Source organism: Nymphalis io, chromosome 19 (assembly GCF_905147045.1).
Source record: "Nymphalis io chromosome 19, ilAglIoxx1.1, whole genome shotgun sequence".
NCBI classification, from domain to species: Eukaryota; Metazoa; Arthropoda; class Insecta; order Lepidoptera; family Nymphalidae; genus Nymphalis; species Nymphalis io.
In genome coordinates, this window is record NC_065906.1 from 9,556,623 (window position 1) to 9,575,769 (window position 19,147).

Consider the following 19,147-nt stretch of genomic DNA (forward strand, 5'->3'; position numbering starts at 1 on the left):
TCATAAATCTACAACTACGTTCTCAGATTTTAATAAAGTTCCTCAAAACAAAAATATTTGCTATCAAATTAATCATAAAATCACGAAGACAAGTAAATTATTTACTGGAGTGATGCCAGTCTCGATTCATTTCGTAATGAACGATATTTAGCTCACTGGGTACAAAATATTTAGAAGGAGCTCACAAATTCATAACTCGTTTATAAGTTCTTAATATGAATTTGAAAAAGAAAGAGAAGTAGTCACCGGTTACAGTTGAAAAGTTCACAGTGACGCTAGGAAATAGAGCATGGTGGAATCGAATCACCAGTATAATAAAGTTATGATAAATTCAAGACATCTCGACGTTTCGTATCTCAAAGAATTGTATCTTTGTTTTCTTTAGCTTAGTTGGTTAGCGTTATGTTGTTTTAACATTTACAAAGAGTTCGCTTAGAGGATTACTTTTAGGTGGATATTCGTTATCAAGTTTCTTCGTTTTCATCTATTTTTACTGCAAAACGTATCAGTATATACATATCATAATTATCGTTAGACGCTGAAATGAAGACGAGCGAGTGATCAGTCACAAAAATAAAAACAGAAACTTCCTAAGTTCCTAGTTCTTATTATGACATAATATGTAATACACTATTATTTATATATTTCGAAGCATATTATATGTGTATGTATATATATTCTTATTTATTTTTATAATTTTATATATATGTATGTACATATTTGTGTATTGTGGATGATATCATTTACTAATTACCGCCTTCACGGATGTCTGTTTAGCCTAAAGGTTGACTGGCAGAGAATGCCTTCAGGTAAAAAAAAATCAGTATTTTACGTGGCGTTAACTGTTTATTTCATATCGTGTTACTAAGTTAAAAATCGTAGCTGCTATGCTGCTATCCCTTATTTCTATTCTATTCTATTCTAACAACAGTATAAAAGTAATTTATATAATAGTATATGGTGGTACCACTCATTTATTGTCATAATCTACTATCAAAAAGCAATACTTAATATTGTTCGTATACAAGGGACATAACGTCTTAGTTCCTAAGGTTGGTAACAACTTAACCATAAGGTGGCCTTTTTGCCAGTCTGCCTATATATTTTAAATAATATATATATAAAGAAACGTTCATTTCTAATAACACTCAAAACTATTTTAGTATTTCATTAGATTCTTATTTCGGTAATGGGAGTAATTTTGTGAGAATTTTTTAAATGTGATTACATTTAAAAAAATCTTTGCTTTATTTTGCTTAGTTATAAATGTAATAACACAAACGTATTGTTTGTTATTTTCTTAATCGTGCTCGAATAATTGAACGAATTTCAATAAAATCTAGCTATATTTCAATTTATCACATAATTAATAGCAGTTTATATATTTATGATTTTATTATGTAAAATTTTATAAAACTTCTAATCAAACAATTTCATATAACGTATCACAAAAGAGTCACAAAGGATTGACAGCTATTTTAAAGAGTATTAACTGTTAAAATTCGTTGTTCGGTACTTACATCGCATTTCGAAATATCGATTCAAATTACAGATTGTGGATGTTACATTAGCTGAGAGAATTGAAACAAAATCGATATTACTAAAAAGAAGTTAACGATAGTTTAACAAAATTTATTTTTCCATGTTATGTACTTTTATTATCTAAAAACGCTTCGAAAACTATTTGGCATCCATCAATCAGTTTTACGTCACCTTTATCAAATAAAGAAGGATTTATGGCAAGATTTATTTGATTTTACTTTTGCTGATGTGTCGGTCAAATTTAGTTGCTATTCGGGACTCGCATTGTTTTTTTTGGCAACACGATTAGATTATTAGATAGGAAATTGACTCTTCTTAGTATCAATGAGTAATAGTAACATTGTAAAGTGTAATTTGTAGGATGTTTCCATATGCAAAGTTTCATAAACGTTGCTCTGTTTTCAGCGTTTTCAATTATGATATTTAACGTAAAATTATTATAATTAAATTATGCATACTGTGTACATTTTAGGTATATATATATTTTATGTTATGTTATTTATTATAGAGAAGAAGAAAACTTTGTTTCACATTTACAATATTATTGTATTATCAGATCGATTCTTCTCGGAATCCTTTAAGTTTCTTTTATAAGCAAACTCCGATTTGTTTTTACTTACGCTGACTTCAGGTGGGTTTGCGTCAACGTGGCACGTGATGTGAGCGCGTTCTTGTTTAGCGACGCCGTGTACTCTTTGCTGAGAACTCCTGCAGGTCGGTGCATCTGATACCAAATGTATTTTATAACCTTCTCTTCAAATCAAAACAATGGAAAAAATTGTCTATGCACTGAGATACAACATTTATAATGTACTATCGTTTTGCCCACGGTTTAACCCGCGTAGTTCCCGTTCCCGTGGGTATACGGGGACAAAAGTAGCCTATGTTACTCGCTGAAAATGTAGCTTTCTATTGGTGAAAGCATTATCAAAATCGGTTTAGTAGTTTAGGCGTGAAAGCGTAACAAACATACAAACTCACATTCGCATTTATAATATTAGTTAGGATAAACAAAACATAAATATTACCTGGTAAATTCAGTATAGACATACATTATATATACACCCTTGTAATATTTTTTACTCACATAATACATCCAAAGAGAATGCTTTACTTTCCCCGTCTCCTTCAGCATTGAAACCGACACAGGTATAGTTGCCGGCTGTTTTCCGCCCCACTCCTTGTAGCACCAATGACTGGTTACTAATTATGATGCCTTGTCCCACATTGTGATGGAGGGTCTTACCCTATGAAATAGAAATCTTTATTAAACATTTAATTTAAATCTCGATTTCAATATTTCGCTACTATTATCTTAAAATTTTTATATTAGATTTTCGTTGAATGACATAAATAACGACATTTGAATTTCAAAGATTATTATTTTATCACAACAATGATGCAAAAGATCTTGAGTGATTAACTGCTAAATATTTACGAATATTTAGGCTACTTTCGTCCAAATTTGTTCAAGGATCATTAGGAACAAATTTCTTCGAGACAATATTTACCAAAATCAACAAAAAAGTATCACGTTTCAATATCGTTTTTCGAAGAAAATTAATCTTCAATTTATTACATCTTTATTTAATACGAATTTCCTATCGCTTTGAGATCCACTTGTACCATAATTATACTTATGATATGATCTCGAATTTTATTTATTCAATGTCGAACATATGAAAATAAAATATCAATTTCAAAGGGAATTTAATGATGTTCATTATATAAGAACTCACGTTGTGTCTCCACTCGACTTTATATACATAGGGATGAGCTTTGATGATGCAATCGAAGTACACGTCCGAGCCCTCTCTGATATTCGTCGGGTCTAAATTAGTGCCCAACCGTACTATCGTTTCTGGAACATCTGGTGGGGAAGTTAAATTTTATAGCCATGTTATAATAGTTATATATAAAATTTACGACACTTCGTACATTTGGAGGATTAAGTTTGTAATATATTTTATGTTGTTATTATTATTAATATGAATGTTAATATTTTAATTATTATTATGAACAGGATGGTTAATTTTAAAGATTGTTAGTTTACTCTCCGTTTATTTCTAAAAACTTGCAAGTTATTAGGCGACACGTATTTATTAGTGTTTTGTTTATTTTGTATATAAAGTTTGTCTTAAATTTCATGAATTATATTTAAATTAAATTAAAAAATAATTGACTCACATTGAATATCTAATAACCAGTCATCTTCCATAGCTGGTATAGATGGCATCTGAGGATTAGAAGCGCGACATGCAAGCTTAGCTCCGGCATCAGCTTTATTGAGCTGGATGGATACAGTTGATGTCGTCGTATTCCCGTCTGTTGATAACTGTTGGTGAAATATTGCTTATATTAATACAACTCTGCACAACACATTTTGTAAAAAAAATAATTATATATGAGAGAGAAAAATAAATTATAGTTCCATTAAAATGTGTCCTAAGAACGTTTAAGAGTAATAAATTATAAATGAAAGTAATATTTTGAAAAAAAAGACTAACAGTTAATAAATTAATTAAGACATTTTCGAATCAAATTAAAAACATACAAGAAAATAATAATTACATCGTGTAAATTTATTATATTCCTAAAGAACAAAATTTAATATCGAAGAATTTTAATGCAAATTTTATGAAATAAAAGGCTAACGAAAAATATTTGAAAATAGAAGATAGCAATGGAAACAAAATCCCAAAGAAGCGAGCTACTAAATTCTTTAAGGTTTTATAACATGCACATGTTCCATTGTTTTAAAGGAGTTGGAAAGGAATAATAAATGGAATGACTCCCGATCTGGATTACGTCACTACAACCGTGACGTCAGATACTTATCCTTAACACTTCGCAAAGTTATTTACGAGCCGTCTTATTCCAAGTCTAATTTAATATTTATGACAACTTCGCTGAGATCGTAGATATCTTATTCTAGAAGGTTCTGAATAGCTACTTTGTAAACTATATTCTTAGAAAATATGTGATAAATTTGACAACATCGATTGTACAAATATATACACGATTTGTAGTCATATATATATATATATATTAAAAGTATTTGTTATATTGTACTATTGACGTCATGGCTAGACGTCTTTACAGATTAAGACATTTGAGATGCTTCAACAAATTTGAAGATATCAGATTTCAATCGCTTCTTCGCTTCGATTTGTTAATATAAAACAATAATAAAACGGTAATGATACGCGTTCATTCAAAAATACTCGAGAACTTGAATGTGTTTAAAGAGTCGTAGCGAGAAAAGTTATCATGTTTCAGATTAAAATCAGTCACATATACAATATATATACAAATGGACATTGAAAACTAAAAAACAGCTCCAAACATTTTTCCTAAAAGGAAAATTATTGAGTAAGACATGGCGAGCTATAATTACTTTTAAGTCACAAGAGCTACTTTTTTATATATGCAATAGAAAGTGTGTATATTCACATAATTATAGCATAGCAATGTTTACAAATTTAAAAAAAAATGATCTTTTAAATGAACATTTTAACAATATATCCGATTGATTTGCTTATTTCTTAACAGAAGTCGTAACAATGAAACCCCCAGTTCACTAACAAATGAAGTGGCCCCCGATGACCTTTAGATGAGAGAAATAATAAATCTTTGACATCTCATTAGGCTGTGAATTTCATCAGCTGTCCTCATTAAAATTAATTCCGTTAATGAAAGCAGTTTATTCAAATCGTTTAATCGTCTACAAAACGAGTCAATGCATTACGCTTGACTCCAGGAAATAATTTGCTAACGGTGTTGCAACAATTCGTTGACTTACTGAATAAAATGTTCTCGTAGAGAGGAAATCTTTATAATTATTGTGTTTAATTTAATTATCAAGAGATGGCGCTGTATGTAACTTTATCTTTTGATTTTTTTCAAAGTAATATAGTTTAGTAATTTTCATTAATTCTTATATTTTGACAATATATTTTATTTATGTATATTTCATAACTAATAAAAATATGGTTGGTTGATTTGTTTTATTTTTATTAAATCTGGTCTTTAGATTTTTCGGTTGCCTATTTATATTTGGAAGCATGTTAATAATGAAATATACATTTTTAACTTAACGCCTTGAAATTATGTCACAATAAACATTTATATTTGTTCTGATCAACTGACTTAAGATAATGATTACGATGACAAATAATATAAAAAGTATAAACGCACGATATGAATTAATTTCCATTTATTGAGTATCATATAAGTATTTTTATTAGTATTTATATATTACACGAAAAATTGAGGCACTATTTTATTTTTGTAAATATAAAACTACGTTATGAAGAATTAATTAAGTATGTCCAGTTTTTAAATAATCTAACATCTTAATAGTGTAATAGCCGAGACAAAATAATTAATACTATTTACCCGAATTAGCAGTCATACAAAAGTGTAATTTCCTTATATAAAACGATAATGGTGAATTATTTATTACAACGTCGACAGGTTGTGTTGAATTTTAATGAAAATTACTAAATTTCAATTTACATACTTAGTTTCTAATAAGATATAATTGCATACTTTCTCAGATAAAGTCCCCAAGTTCTCCATAGCGTGCACTCTCTTAGCTTGGGCCTCCCTTACGACCGATTTGAGTACGCCCGAAGCGCTGCTTGTCCCATTCAATCTACATTTATTACATCTACGTGCCCTTATTTTAAGTTGACTTCGCGATGTTGTTTCTCATGGTAATAAAGATTACGGAGCACCTCGATAAATTCTGTTGGCGCAAAATTAGCTTCTTTGAAAGTTTAGAATTGATTAGACATAACAAGTCTTTTATTACCGGTTAAAGAATAGTCTATAACTCGTTTCTAACATTCCTTAAGTTTTAATGTCCTATAAAAGTAATGAAGATAAGATCAAATACCGAAGAAATATGCGACACATTTAAAGTGCAATTATTTATTTATTTTTTATAAGAGATATTCGTGAAGTAGGTTGTTATCACCATAATTTTCTATACCCATTTGTTAGGCTTCGGTTTTACAGGAATTTGTGAGTTAGTGTTGAGATATTAAAATACTAGAACCCTGAAAGTCAAATGAAACGAATTTGACAACGATTATTGATTCAAAATAAATTATAAAGTGATAAAATATTTTATATTAATATAAAAGTCAAAAGTAAAACTCAAAAATCTTTATTCAATTTATAAGCGTTACTCGCAATGGCCCAGTGGCTGAAACATGTGAATTTTAAGCGAAATTTGCGGGTTCAAACCGAGGCAAACAACACTGAATTTTCATGTGCTTAATTTGTAAATGTAATTTGTAATGTTGTGATTCTAAGATTTGTGAAGTAATTGTAAAATTTATGAAATAAAATTAATTATTAACAGAAATAATCAATTATTTTTATAATATGAACGACATTAAAAAAATGCTTTAGTCGATAGCACTACATCAAGATAGAAATTTATCCTTATAGGTTCAAACAAGGATTAAACGAGGTAGCTTCAGCTGTAATATTTCTATATATGTAATATTTCTTCTTGAAATATTGTAAAAATCATCTTTCCAGTTTTACATTAATTAATTTAATTGACAATTTTTATAATAACGTTTTCTTCTTTTTTTGTTATAATTTTAGCAAGTTTTGTTTTTAAAAGTAGTTCTTCTTTTTTTGCTTACGTAATTTATTTATTCTTTTTAGTTTACTTAAATAATAGTTCAAAGATGAAGCCAATGTCGATAGCGGGAACTTTATAATTCCCGGTATCGATATTGGCTTCCCGGTATCAAAATTGTTTGAATAGAAGTTCTGAAAAGAAAATAAGGAGTATTTAGTAAATTAATAAATACATTTTATTAATTATACAAATAATTTTCAAGATACAAAAAAAATTAAAAAAAAAATGTCGTAAGTGAATTATGCAAACTTACCACAAATTTAAAGCTTTCAAGTAAATTTACTTTGTCACGTAAAACTACCTAGGACTATATATTTTTTAAATTTAGAATATTTTTAATCGTGATAATGAAGACATAACATAACTAATTTATTGTTGTACCAATATTACAGTACGGTAGTAGTTCGAAGAGTAACAACACTTGTCGATGGATCGAAAATTGTATACATTTCCTAATATTATTCTACATCCAACCAAACTAAACTTGCATGTGAAAACATTGAAATTTTGGCTTAAATGAAATTCAACCTTCTTACCGTCTCTTTAGCGTTGTTTATCCTGTGTCCGTTCTTCCACCAGGTGATGGATGCGGGCGGACGTGACCCAGAGCTTTGGCAGAGGAGATCATATCTCCTACTTGCTGATAGAGGCTGATTTGATCCAAGTATGTGAACGCTTAAAGGAGGGACTGAAAGAAAAATTGTCTGATAATCTAATGTAGTTTATCGGTCATCACTAGAATTATTTTAACGGAGAAAAGAGATAGCCAATCCGTTACCAATATTTTTGGTACAATCGAATTAGTTATATGTATTGTAATGTTAGTTAAATAAAATTAATTAGTTTTTAAAATTCATGATTATACATTTTAATTTGAAATTTATTTTTACTTTATTTATCCTTTTTTTCATTATTATTTAAAATGCTTAGTGTCATTTTTGAATGTCGTGGTTACCTATGGCAACTTTTATCCTTAGATCTATTGGTTTGTAAACTTTTAATTTGTAATTATTACTGTATGCCATGTTGGTGATCCTAAAGAAATAAATTTTAATTTAAAAAATTATAATAGATAAACTTTAGTATGCATAGATTTTAACTACTATTCAAACGATAAGATTGATAATAAATTGATTTTCCAACAAGAACCTAATTTGTAATTATTTAACTCTAAATATTATTTATTAACATCAAAAGAATTTATTCAAATTGAACTTGAAGATTTAGAAATACACAATACTAGCCCATGATGATATTTAAACAGCATAAAATTATTTTCAACCTAACTTGCAATGCTCGCTTGAGTAAAGGATTTGTTACTTTTCTAACGAGCACAGTTGACAGGTGTCATTTTCAGTCTGGCAACGGAAACGATTCAAGCAAGCTTCGTTTGATATTTAGGTCATCTTAGGCTGAGAAAACTTTAAGTGTAACTTCAAGACCCTGTAACATCCGTTCTTAGTCCAATTTTGACAATAAAACATGCGTTGACTCTAATTATTTTTCACATTAAGTAAATTAATATACTGAAAGCGAAGATTCACAAAATTGTTATTTCTAAACTTCAAACTCAGTTTTCAAGTATGTATTTAGTATTCAAGTGTATTTGCGATGTTAATTTTACCGAATTTCAATATCAAAGAACTTAAAGTTCATATAGTACTTTGATAACTATCAAACTTAGTTATGCTTCGAATTTTCCTAACGATATTAAGTAAGACAGACAGAGTAAATAAAAAACGAACTTGAAAGTCAGAGATTTCAAAACAACCTGCAAATATTATTATTTACTCTTTCTATGATTGCTTATAAAGATATAAATATATCTGCGTCAATATGTTTAATCAATGAAATGTAATTTTAAAATTGTTTTAAATAAAATAATTTTGTCAATATATGCAAGTAACGAAGGCTTTTAGAAGATATTTTAAAAACGACACTGAAGAATCTTTGACTTTAAATCTTGGGATGACTTTTAAATTGTTCAAGTTAATTTTAATCTTATAATACTTGATGTAAATTTAATGTATTTACGCACGTAAGTAAACTACAAAAATACGTTAATGGCTTAAAATTGACAATGTAGCTTTACTGTTCTATTGTTATCATTGTTTTTTAACTTATTAAATCCTAATTTTTTAAGTATATTGTAGTAATTTGACTATTTCATGAGAATTATATGAATATAAAAAAAATCCTCTTACATATACATATTCAATTGAATTAATTTTAAAAATTGAAAATATTTTAATTTTTTTACTTACTTTGTATCTACAGAGTATTTATAGCTTATTTCAAACATTTGATCTACAGATTCATATTTAGATCATAATAGTTTATGTTAATAACAAAATTCTGTTATATGTTTAAGTTGAAGTTTTTTTTTAGTATTTCATCAATCAGATAATTTTATATTTGAATGTCTATAATTTTAACAAAATATATACCATTTTGTTACACTATTTTTGTATAAGCAGTAAGGAAATGTTTTTAATATACAACGTTATTATATATATATATATATATATATATACGTATAACGTTATTTGTATATACGTTAACAATAAAATAAAAACACTGTTGGATTAAGTAATCACTATTACAAGCATGGAATATGTACTTACAGTTCATATCTAAGGTAAGAGTTGTTTCGATGGGGTGTGCTCTCAAATGGTTCGACGCTCGACATGTCAGGGTCGCTCTGACATCGGCTCGGGTCAAAGGTCCAACTCGAAGTACACCTCTAACACTGGTCCCTTGTAACGTCGTGGCTGGTGTGTCTGTTTCCAATTCATTCCTGAACCACTTAATCCAAGGCCGAGGTCGACCTGAATGATAATATTAAGTGCTTATTAACATTTTCGTACTTACGCTCAAGTTTTCAATTATGTGTATGAAGTTTCATATTTTATTTCATATTTATTAATTATCTTTTTAACATTCAAGATTATAATAAGTATAACAAACGAATGTTCATTTTTAGTTTAATTATACTTACCTTACAAACATAATATATATATATATATATATATATAAAAATATTATCAGTTTATATTTTAATTGATACGAATTAAAAAAATTGTTATTATAGTATCAAAATTATTACTTAATTGTAAGTTATTTTTTTGTCATTATTATTTCACTTGCAATTTTTACCTCCAGTTTCTGAAATGCTGATCAAAGTCTAACTAATTCGACTTTAATTTAAATATCATCGGTTGTTGGCAATCGATGACGTCATAAGAAACCGATCAGCATTTAGTATTTAGTTACTTATTGTGAATAACGTGTCCGTAACTGATCGTTATTTTTTCTATAATTTTAAAAATAAACTCACCCCCAAAAACGTCACATTTGAGCGTAAACGTGTCTCCTTCAACGTAGGGTCCAACAATTGCCTGTTTTATATCGCCTTTGTCGTCGGTGATCACCATTTTGTTGGGCGGTACTGTTAAAACATATTAAATATTACATTTCACAAATAAAACTGAATATAATAATAATAATAATATCCTGGGAACTTATTTACACACGGCCATCTGATCCCACACTAAGCAGAGTTCGTGCTATGGAAACCAGTCATCTGATATACTACATAAACTACTTTTCTTTTGTAAATACATACTTATATCAATCAGACTCAGGACAAACATATATGTTCATGCACACAAATGTCTGTCCTAGATGGGAATCGAACCCACAACCGTTGGCGTGATCCAACCACGCCAACCGGCACGTATATAAGTATTATAATCAACAGCTGTCATACTAAAATTGTGGTTATGTAATTTAGATTTATTTGGATTAGTTGTATGAATGAGATAATAGCTATTGGAATTGAAATTGAATGAACTTGCGACTTTCAGCAATAAACATACCGATGGCGACGAAAGTATTCCGAGAAATACAATAATACATACGACAATAGCGATTTCGCTGTCTTTTTTGGAGAGATTTATTATTTTTTTCATGAAAAAAGGTGAGCGAACTACATAACAAGTATTATATTAAACTATGGTTATATATGGAGCCTATATCGCTTAACTTGGAGAGTTGCCATATTAGTTTGGAGAATTGGCTAAATGAGAATTCAATCACCCGTTTAAAGGGATTTAGAATTTGAAAGCTATTATACTAATAAAGAATAATCAACTAATTTGGTTTCTCTTTTAAAATGAGGTTTTGTATAATATGAAATTATTTACGCCTTTATCAAAATAACTTGAACATTTTCACCGTGCTATAATTTTTTTTTTATAAGTCTATCAGTTTTAAATTTCTTATCTCACAAATAAAAAAAGTCATTGTTTATTTAAAATCAACAAAAGAGTAAAAATCTGTAAATGTCATATGCCTTTCAGGAAGAATTGGAGCATATTCACCACGCTGTTCCGATTAGTATTGACGGTTATATAACACAACTCTAATCGACACTTATAGACAGATTTCCTTACAATATTTTCCTTTAATATCGAGCACTAAAGATGATGAATAAACGCAAGCTAAGTATGTGAAAACTCGGGTGATTGGTTTTGAACTAATTGAGATAGATCCGGTCACTTGAATTTTAGCCAAAGATTGTAAGTTTAAACTCGAGTAAGCAGCACTTCAATTAATGTGTTTGATTTGCGTTATTTCGTTACATGCTTGACGATACAGAATAATATCGTGACGGAACCTGCATGTATCTTCACCAACGTGACAGTGTAAGCTTCAAAACTTCTAATCAACAAGGACATGTCTTAGCCCAGCATTGAGAAATTTGAAGAAGCTATTTTAATTTACTGTTTACTGGATGTCTTTGTTTCTTAACCAAAAAAAAAATTATCAAGATTTAAATTTTAAGTAAAATAATTACGAAAAGAAAGTAATGATCTTAATGAAGTGGTTTAATAAAAGTTAGATGTTGATATGAAGTTGCGAAGTCACAAGTTCTTAAAGAAAAGATATGTAAAAGTAGAATGTAGATTTAATTATACTTGTTACTTGGAAATTTTCGGTACTAGTTTCCGATAGTATTTCTAAAGAAAATTACAATAGAATTTGTAGAAAAACAAGACCATGAAAACGCTTAAGTAGAAAAGGCTATCTTCGATCCCAAGGTTGGTGGCGCATTGTAAGGAAATTGTACATAGTCAATTTCTATAGGCGGTGGTGACCACTTAAGATCAGGTGAACTATTTGCCCGTGCTCCTACTACTACTATTTTATAAAAAAAAATGTCTTCAAAAACTCATTAAAAGTTGTAAAAGCAATAAGCTTACGTAGATAATTTTATATATACAGTACAGTAACAGCCTGTTAATGTCCCACTGCTGGGCTAAGGCCTCCTCTCCCTTTTGAGGAGAAGGTTTAGAGCTTATTCTACCACGCAGCTCTAATGCGGGTTGGTAGAATACACATGTGGCAGAATTTCAATGAAATTAGACACATGCAGGTTTCCTCACGATGTTTTCCTTCTCCGTTAAGCACGAGATGAATTATAAACACAAATTAAGCACATGAAAATTCAGTGGTGCTTGCCTAGGTTTGAACCCACGATCATCGGTTAAGATTCACGCGTTCTTACTAGGCCAAACAACAATACTTAATTAAAAGGAGAAGCGAGCCAATGTAACTACAGGCACAATGGAATGCAACAATTTAGTTCCCAAGGTCGGTGGCGCATTAGTGACGTAAGGTATGGATAAAAAAAATTACGGTGGCAATTTTCGGGACGTTAATGACTTGTTACCACCGGGTGGCATATTAATATATATTTATAAAAATTAAAAATTTGTAACTATTTTAGCTATAAAGGTGGATTTTGTATAATAAACTACGTATGCTAGATGTTAGTACTAATGATTTTGTCTATAATGACATCGTAATAACTTTAAAAGGTTTCTTTCGCTCCACGTATGTTTCCATTATAGTAACAAAGTATGTCACTGAAGGTTTTCAGAAGACAACATTTAAATTAGAAATAAAAGAGGTTTTACTTAGTCTCTTTTATGTGCGTTTTATGGATTTAATAGACTGTAAAATGTTTATAGTTTTTTTGTAAAATATAAATAGCATTTAATTTTCTACATCTTCATAATTGTTTAGTGAAAGAAAATTCTTCCTTTAATATTAAGTTTTAAGAAATATTAGCTTTTCTTAAATAACTTTAATCGTTAATTATTTTTTAAAATATTTATACAAATTTAATTTAAGTACTAGAGAAAAACAAAAGAAACTGGCACATTCTTCTGGTGACTCAAAGCTGACGCTTGCTTAGCGAAAAGACTGAGTTTTGCGTTTCAGATTGATGTCAGCATCTTGGTGTACAATGCCATAGGAAAATATTTTGGATCGCGTTTTTTCTACTTGTAATATAATATCTGTGTAGTTTGTTTTTTTTTTTTACATTTTCATTGTATATTCTTTAAGTAATTCCCTAGTACTTATATTTAAATTACTTAAATAATGTAAATAATAACTTGATAATGTGTTTCAAGAACGCTCAAAGAACTTTTAAGCTTAAATCAGGTACATTGTGTAGAACTGATAGCGCAAAGTGCTTGAGTAATAAAATACTTTATAAATAATAGTACTTAGATATTAAAATAATGTTTTACGCATTTTGAACGCTTTAGGTATTTTTATAAAGTTATTTTAATTAAAATAATTATTATTCCAGAACCATTAATTAAACTTAGCTTCTAATAATGTTAAGATAATTTTAAACGGAAACGGTAACAATGATCTTTGTTTGCATTTCTTGAACAGGCTATTCGCAAGTCACGAACAGACATTTTTTCTTAAGGAAAATATAATGCAGTTGCTTCACACATAAAAAATAAAAGTTAAATTTTGTCTTAAAAAATGCTCTGCGTTCTTTGCCTGTAAATTTCTCACTGCTGGGCCAAGGCCTCCTATCCTCTTAAAGAGAAGGTTTGGAGCTTATTCCACAAATCTAACGAACTTCAAATAGGCGGATATACATATAACTTCATTTCTTCTGACACATGTGATTTTTCTCACAATGTGTTTCTTCAACGCCGAGCACGAAATTAATTATAAACACAAATCACATACGAATATTTAATGGGGGCCCGGGATTGAACTCACAATCTTCGGTTAAGATCCACGTATTCAATTTGACATCTAATATGAATAAATACATAATTAACTTCTATTATTAATAACATATACTCTAGAGGAGTATATTGTTTTACAATTTAAATTCTAGAAACGTTGCTCTGTGAGCGAATAGACCGGATCTAAATCTATTAAGCAAATTCTGTCATCGTGTTTACTCTAATACTTCTCCGAGAAATTCTTACACGCGAATGTTTCAGAATCGTATTTTAGATAGTGTTAAGTAAGATATAAATAAAAATAAGCATTTAATTTAAATTTTTGTTTTTATATTCTTCATAAAGACTGGATTTTACGGTTTTGCGATAATAGAATTGCCATTATAACTTAATATGTATTAAACCGACTTAGCCTGATATGTTATTTTGACGCATATGTCCTTAAAACATAATGATCAATATTGCATTTCGCTATCTGACATTTTATGATTGTGTAATTCGCAAATTCGGCATGTCACTCATCAATACCTAATTAAAGTAAATATAACAAACATAAAACTTGCACAGATAATACTTTAATGTAAAATGTACCAAAAAAACATGTAACATTTGCTGAATATATAAAACCTTTATGCAAAACTTACATTAACTTAAATATTTAAAAGTTCAGTTCGTCTAAATCCAGCTGAATGCAGCTTAAAGCAGACCCAGTAAATTCAGTTTTTTTTTCCTCATGTTTTAAATAGCTTGGCTAGGGTAATTTCGTAGAATATTCTAGCTAAAAGTGTCGTCTGTTATGTACGAAGTCTAAGAAACTACTTTTGGCATTTTACCAAAGAAGGGAAGAAAGATAAACTGTACTGCGATAAAAACATATCCACAAATTCATTTTCTCTTTAGTTCATTTTAAAACGCTTTAGGGTTTGTCCTGTATTAGCTTTACAGTGTTTATTATAGACTTTATTTTGTTTGTTGTTCACCGTTTATTTTGACAATGTAACAGTAACAGCCTGTTAATGTCGCACTGCTGGGCTAAGGCCTCCTCTCCCTTTTGAGGAGAAGGTTTGGAGCTTATTCCACCACGCTGCTCCAATGCGGGTTGGTAGAATACACATGTGGCAGAATTTCAATGAAATTAGACACATGCAGGTTTCCTCACGATGTTTTCCTTCACCGTTAAGCACGAGATGAATTATAAACACAAATTAAGCACATGAAAATTCAGTGGTGCTTGCCCGGGTTTGAACCCACGATCATCGGTTAAGATTCACGCGTTCTTACCACTAGGCCATCGCGTCTTCATTTTGACAATGACTATGTTATTAACCGTCAATTATCGTGTTTGACTCGTTTTACTTTTTGTTTTTTTTTTTGTTTCATGAATTTGCTAAAGTTATTGTTAATAACAGTTTATTGGGAAAACTATTAAACGCAATATGTATGTAATGAATGTTTACAAATTGACGAAAAATAAAGTTTATATCATTATTATAATTATATATTATCACTAGTTGTTGTTATTATACGTTTTACTAGCGGCTTCATCCGTATCATAATTCAGAATTTAAAAATTAAGGATTTTTATACATTACATGGTGTTAGCTCCAGTTGTTTGGTCGGCGCGTAGATATGTCAGTCGGTCAGTTCTTTTTTTCATTTTAAAACGTTTTTTTTTTAAATTAAAATAATTATAAATTGCGATCTTACTCGGGCACATTTAGAATTTTATTATTTCATTTTAAAAATGTACTTTACAGGAATGAAATAAGACACAAATTTCAAAAACGTTCATTGGTATATTTATGTGCTTTTCAGTTGAATTATAAGCCTTTGTGTCTTGGTTGGAATATTGTGCAGACAGCTCTAAATAATCTTATTCGCTGGAGTCGAGTGCACTTCTGGATGATATACATAAGGGAGGTTCTTGGAGTGCCTTTTTGGGATCCATATGTATGAATACTTGAATATATTATTTGGTATTTTGCTTGAATTTTGTTATTTTAAAATGAACTTCACAAAGGTTGAAGCGTGCAATTGACGTCGTCTTGCCTCTTTGATTCAAAATCCTCTTTAGTGTTTCTTTAAAGTAAAATCTATTCATGTTGACAAATTCCAACCATGAAGATCTTTTCACTAAAACTTAGAATCACTTGTGAAGTGGTTGATGTTGTAAAAATTATATGTTATGGAAAAACTGTACTTAAATCAGCGAAATTTTCTGTACACGAATCTGTACTGGTTTTTTTTTACAAGTTAATTAAAGCTTAACGATGATTGGCAACTATTTGAAACATGGTGTACGTTTTAAATTGCCTTTTCAAACATGTCCTTAACAGAACGAAATTTAACAACATTCCAGAATTAAAATTGAAAATGTCAACAACAACACGACGTGATAATCCATGTATTAAGGCTTATTAATATGACATTATTACAGAAGCCACATAACTTCACAAATAGCTTCATAGTTATTATCGCATTACACGCCTCAACACTGGATTAATGTCAGGTTTCAGATTGTCAATAGCTCCCGAGTCACTCACGGTTTTTTGCACAAAGCGGATTTTGGATTTGCTTCATGTTAATTTCTCCATAGCCTCGTTGTTTCTCGCTATATATGTATCATTTGAAATAAATTAAATCATTCCATTTTCAACTTTATTACAATAGCAAAAGGATATACGAGCATTTCGAACCCAAATTACGTTAGCTATTGATTTTCTCCTACATGCTACCGCCTCGTGTGTATTTTACTTCAATTTGGATTCATCCATTTTTAAAACAAATTGGATCCGGATCGGGACTTTTATTTTTTTATATCTTTAAAATATTATGATAATATTTCTACTATTTATTTTGCAATTTGAATTCAGTAATGTCATTATTAAAATTTCGTAAATGTTTCATTTCAAAATACCAACCAATCGGAGGACTTTTTTGACAAAAATGTTTCAAAACAGTCACGTGTAAGCAGTGATTAATTGCATATGTTTGTTTATATGTATGAAGAATATATTATTATTTTTATGTATATTTTCTACTCCGGGGAAGGAGTAACTGTGATAAATTTAATGTCAATCGGGCGGATAGTTAAGATATACTCTATAGATGTATAAATGTTATATAAACTTACCTATTACAGTGAGATTCACTCTGGAATTTCTGGTTTGTGCTTGCTTGAAGTCTACTCTACATCTGTATATTCCTTGATCAGTTGCTCTAACTCTATCAACACCGAGCTCTGCTGGTCTTCTTTCAGGTAGGAAGTACGCTCTTGATGCGAATACACTCTCATCTGACCACCGCTCTGCTACACCGAAGTCTTTTTCCCTGGCATCCACGCTTCATGAAAAACGTTAACAAGTTAGAAGTAAATTGCAAAATACCTTACCACTAAATACGCATTATTGTAATATAAGTTAAAAGTTCATTTAAGTGAATATTGTGTCAAATTTTCCTTTTTTGAATTCTTACATTCACGTCTTTTTTATCATTTTTTAATAAATCTGTCTTGCCTTGTCTGTCTGTTAGTTACCTTTTATAGCTATAACACTGAATAGATTTTGATGAAATTTGTTATGAAGCAATCTTGAATTTAGATGCTAATTTTTTATAACAGCCCCTTCTTTTCAACATCACCATATCCCCTTAACTTGTGGGTGAAAACTCGTTAGCTATAAATATTAAAGGATATATGATAAACCTGAAGAGATTTAAATATATTTTATTATAAACATGACATGTTACGAGTTACGATTCTCATAGATAAACTATAAAGACGTAAGTCGATTTTCCGAAGTCTGATCAACAATAAATCCACACATTATTATACAAGAGCTATTTTAGCCTAAATCTTATATTGAGGCACCGCCGCATATGCTGTTTTTAAAATACGTTACTGTAATCGGCTTAGTAATATGGAATAAACAAGTTTTTTATTTTATACGTTTATTTAAAACGAGAATTCTTATAATATTTTCGTGTAAAATTAATGTTTGTCAATGAATAAAATTTATAATATAAATTTTATTTTATGCTTTGACAGATATAATTTTACAAAGATATATTAATGTATCCTGTAATAAAAAACTCACTTTACTTTGATATCCAATATTTTGTTAAGCCACTGTCACTAAAAAAATTGGATGTTGAATGAATACGACGATCAAAAGGTTTTAACCGAATTTAAAAAAAGAAAAATCTCAATTCAACAATTTTTTTGTGTATGATAATATTTGCGATATTTTCGCCGGTTACGTACCCATTTTATAATTGTTTGCATTCTCTTTAAAAATAAATAAATATACGGTGTAAATATTCAAACAACATTACTTTTACATTTAAAAAAAAATACTATTGACTTTTCTTGGTGGTAGGGTTTTGTGCAAGCTCGCCTATCATAAACATATCACATATTCAACTGAAACAGTTGTGTTCCGGTTTGAATATATATTTATTTGACGGTCTAAGGATTCATAAATATTTCTTACAGCGGCAATGGGCTATATTAGCTTAAACTCAGCCTTCCTATTTTACACTTTGGAGGCAGCAAGAATACGTCTGAAAATCGTTTTTTTTTCTTTAAAATATGTGCACATTGCAACAAAGCCAGTCAAATATTATTTTTAGGACATCATCTCGTCACATCTACGGGGCGTGAAATGCTCGGCAAAGTTGACCAACCGAATGAATCTGACGCGCCGTGGTTCCTTGCGTTCACTTCCGTTGCCGCTAGTGCGGTGAATGACGCGACATCGCCCGTCACTTATATATATATGTGAGGTTCACGAAATAAAAGTTTGAAACAAAATTCTCAAACCTTTTATTCAACATGAAAAAGAACCAAAATAAACAATATTAAAAAAAAATATCTCACGAA

General features: G+C 29.6%; 2 protein-coding genes across 3 annotated transcripts in view; one reads left to right on the plus strand and one right to left on the minus strand.

The window, feature by feature from the left end:
- Positions 1-19,147, plus strand: part of LOC126776125 (uncharacterized) — a 585,155-nt gene that overhangs the window by 103,996 nt on the left and 462,012 nt on the right. Inside the window, exon 1 of one of the 2 annotated variants that reach the window (XM_050498422.1) lies at positions 2,551-2,561. The exons of the other annotated variant lie outside the window; for it this stretch is intronic. The gene's annotated coding sequence lies outside the window, so the exon portion shown is untranslated. Of the gene's footprint in view, positions 1-2,550; positions 2,562-19,147 lie in introns of those variants that run through there. 2 annotated transcript variants of the gene reach the window in all.
- The window catches only part of LOC126776088 (hemicentin-2), a 231,799-nt gene that overhangs the window by 4,746 nt on the left and 207,906 nt on the right, over positions 1-19,147 (minus strand). The window contains exons 3-10 of the mRNA XM_050498369.1: positions 17,402-17,610; positions 10,542-10,652; positions 9,829-10,032; positions 7,741-7,892; positions 3,730-3,877; positions 3,282-3,412; positions 2,630-2,789; positions 2,163-2,266 (exon numbers count right to left, since the gene is read on the minus strand). Of these exons, the coding sequence (XP_050354326.1) occupies positions 2,163-2,266; positions 2,630-2,789; positions 3,282-3,412; positions 3,730-3,877; positions 7,741-7,892; positions 9,829-10,032; positions 10,542-10,652; positions 17,402-17,610 (1,219 nt within the window). The remainder of the gene's footprint in view (positions 1-2,162; positions 2,267-2,629; positions 2,790-3,281; positions 3,413-3,729; positions 3,878-7,740; positions 7,893-9,828; positions 10,033-10,541; positions 10,653-17,401; positions 17,611-19,147) is intronic.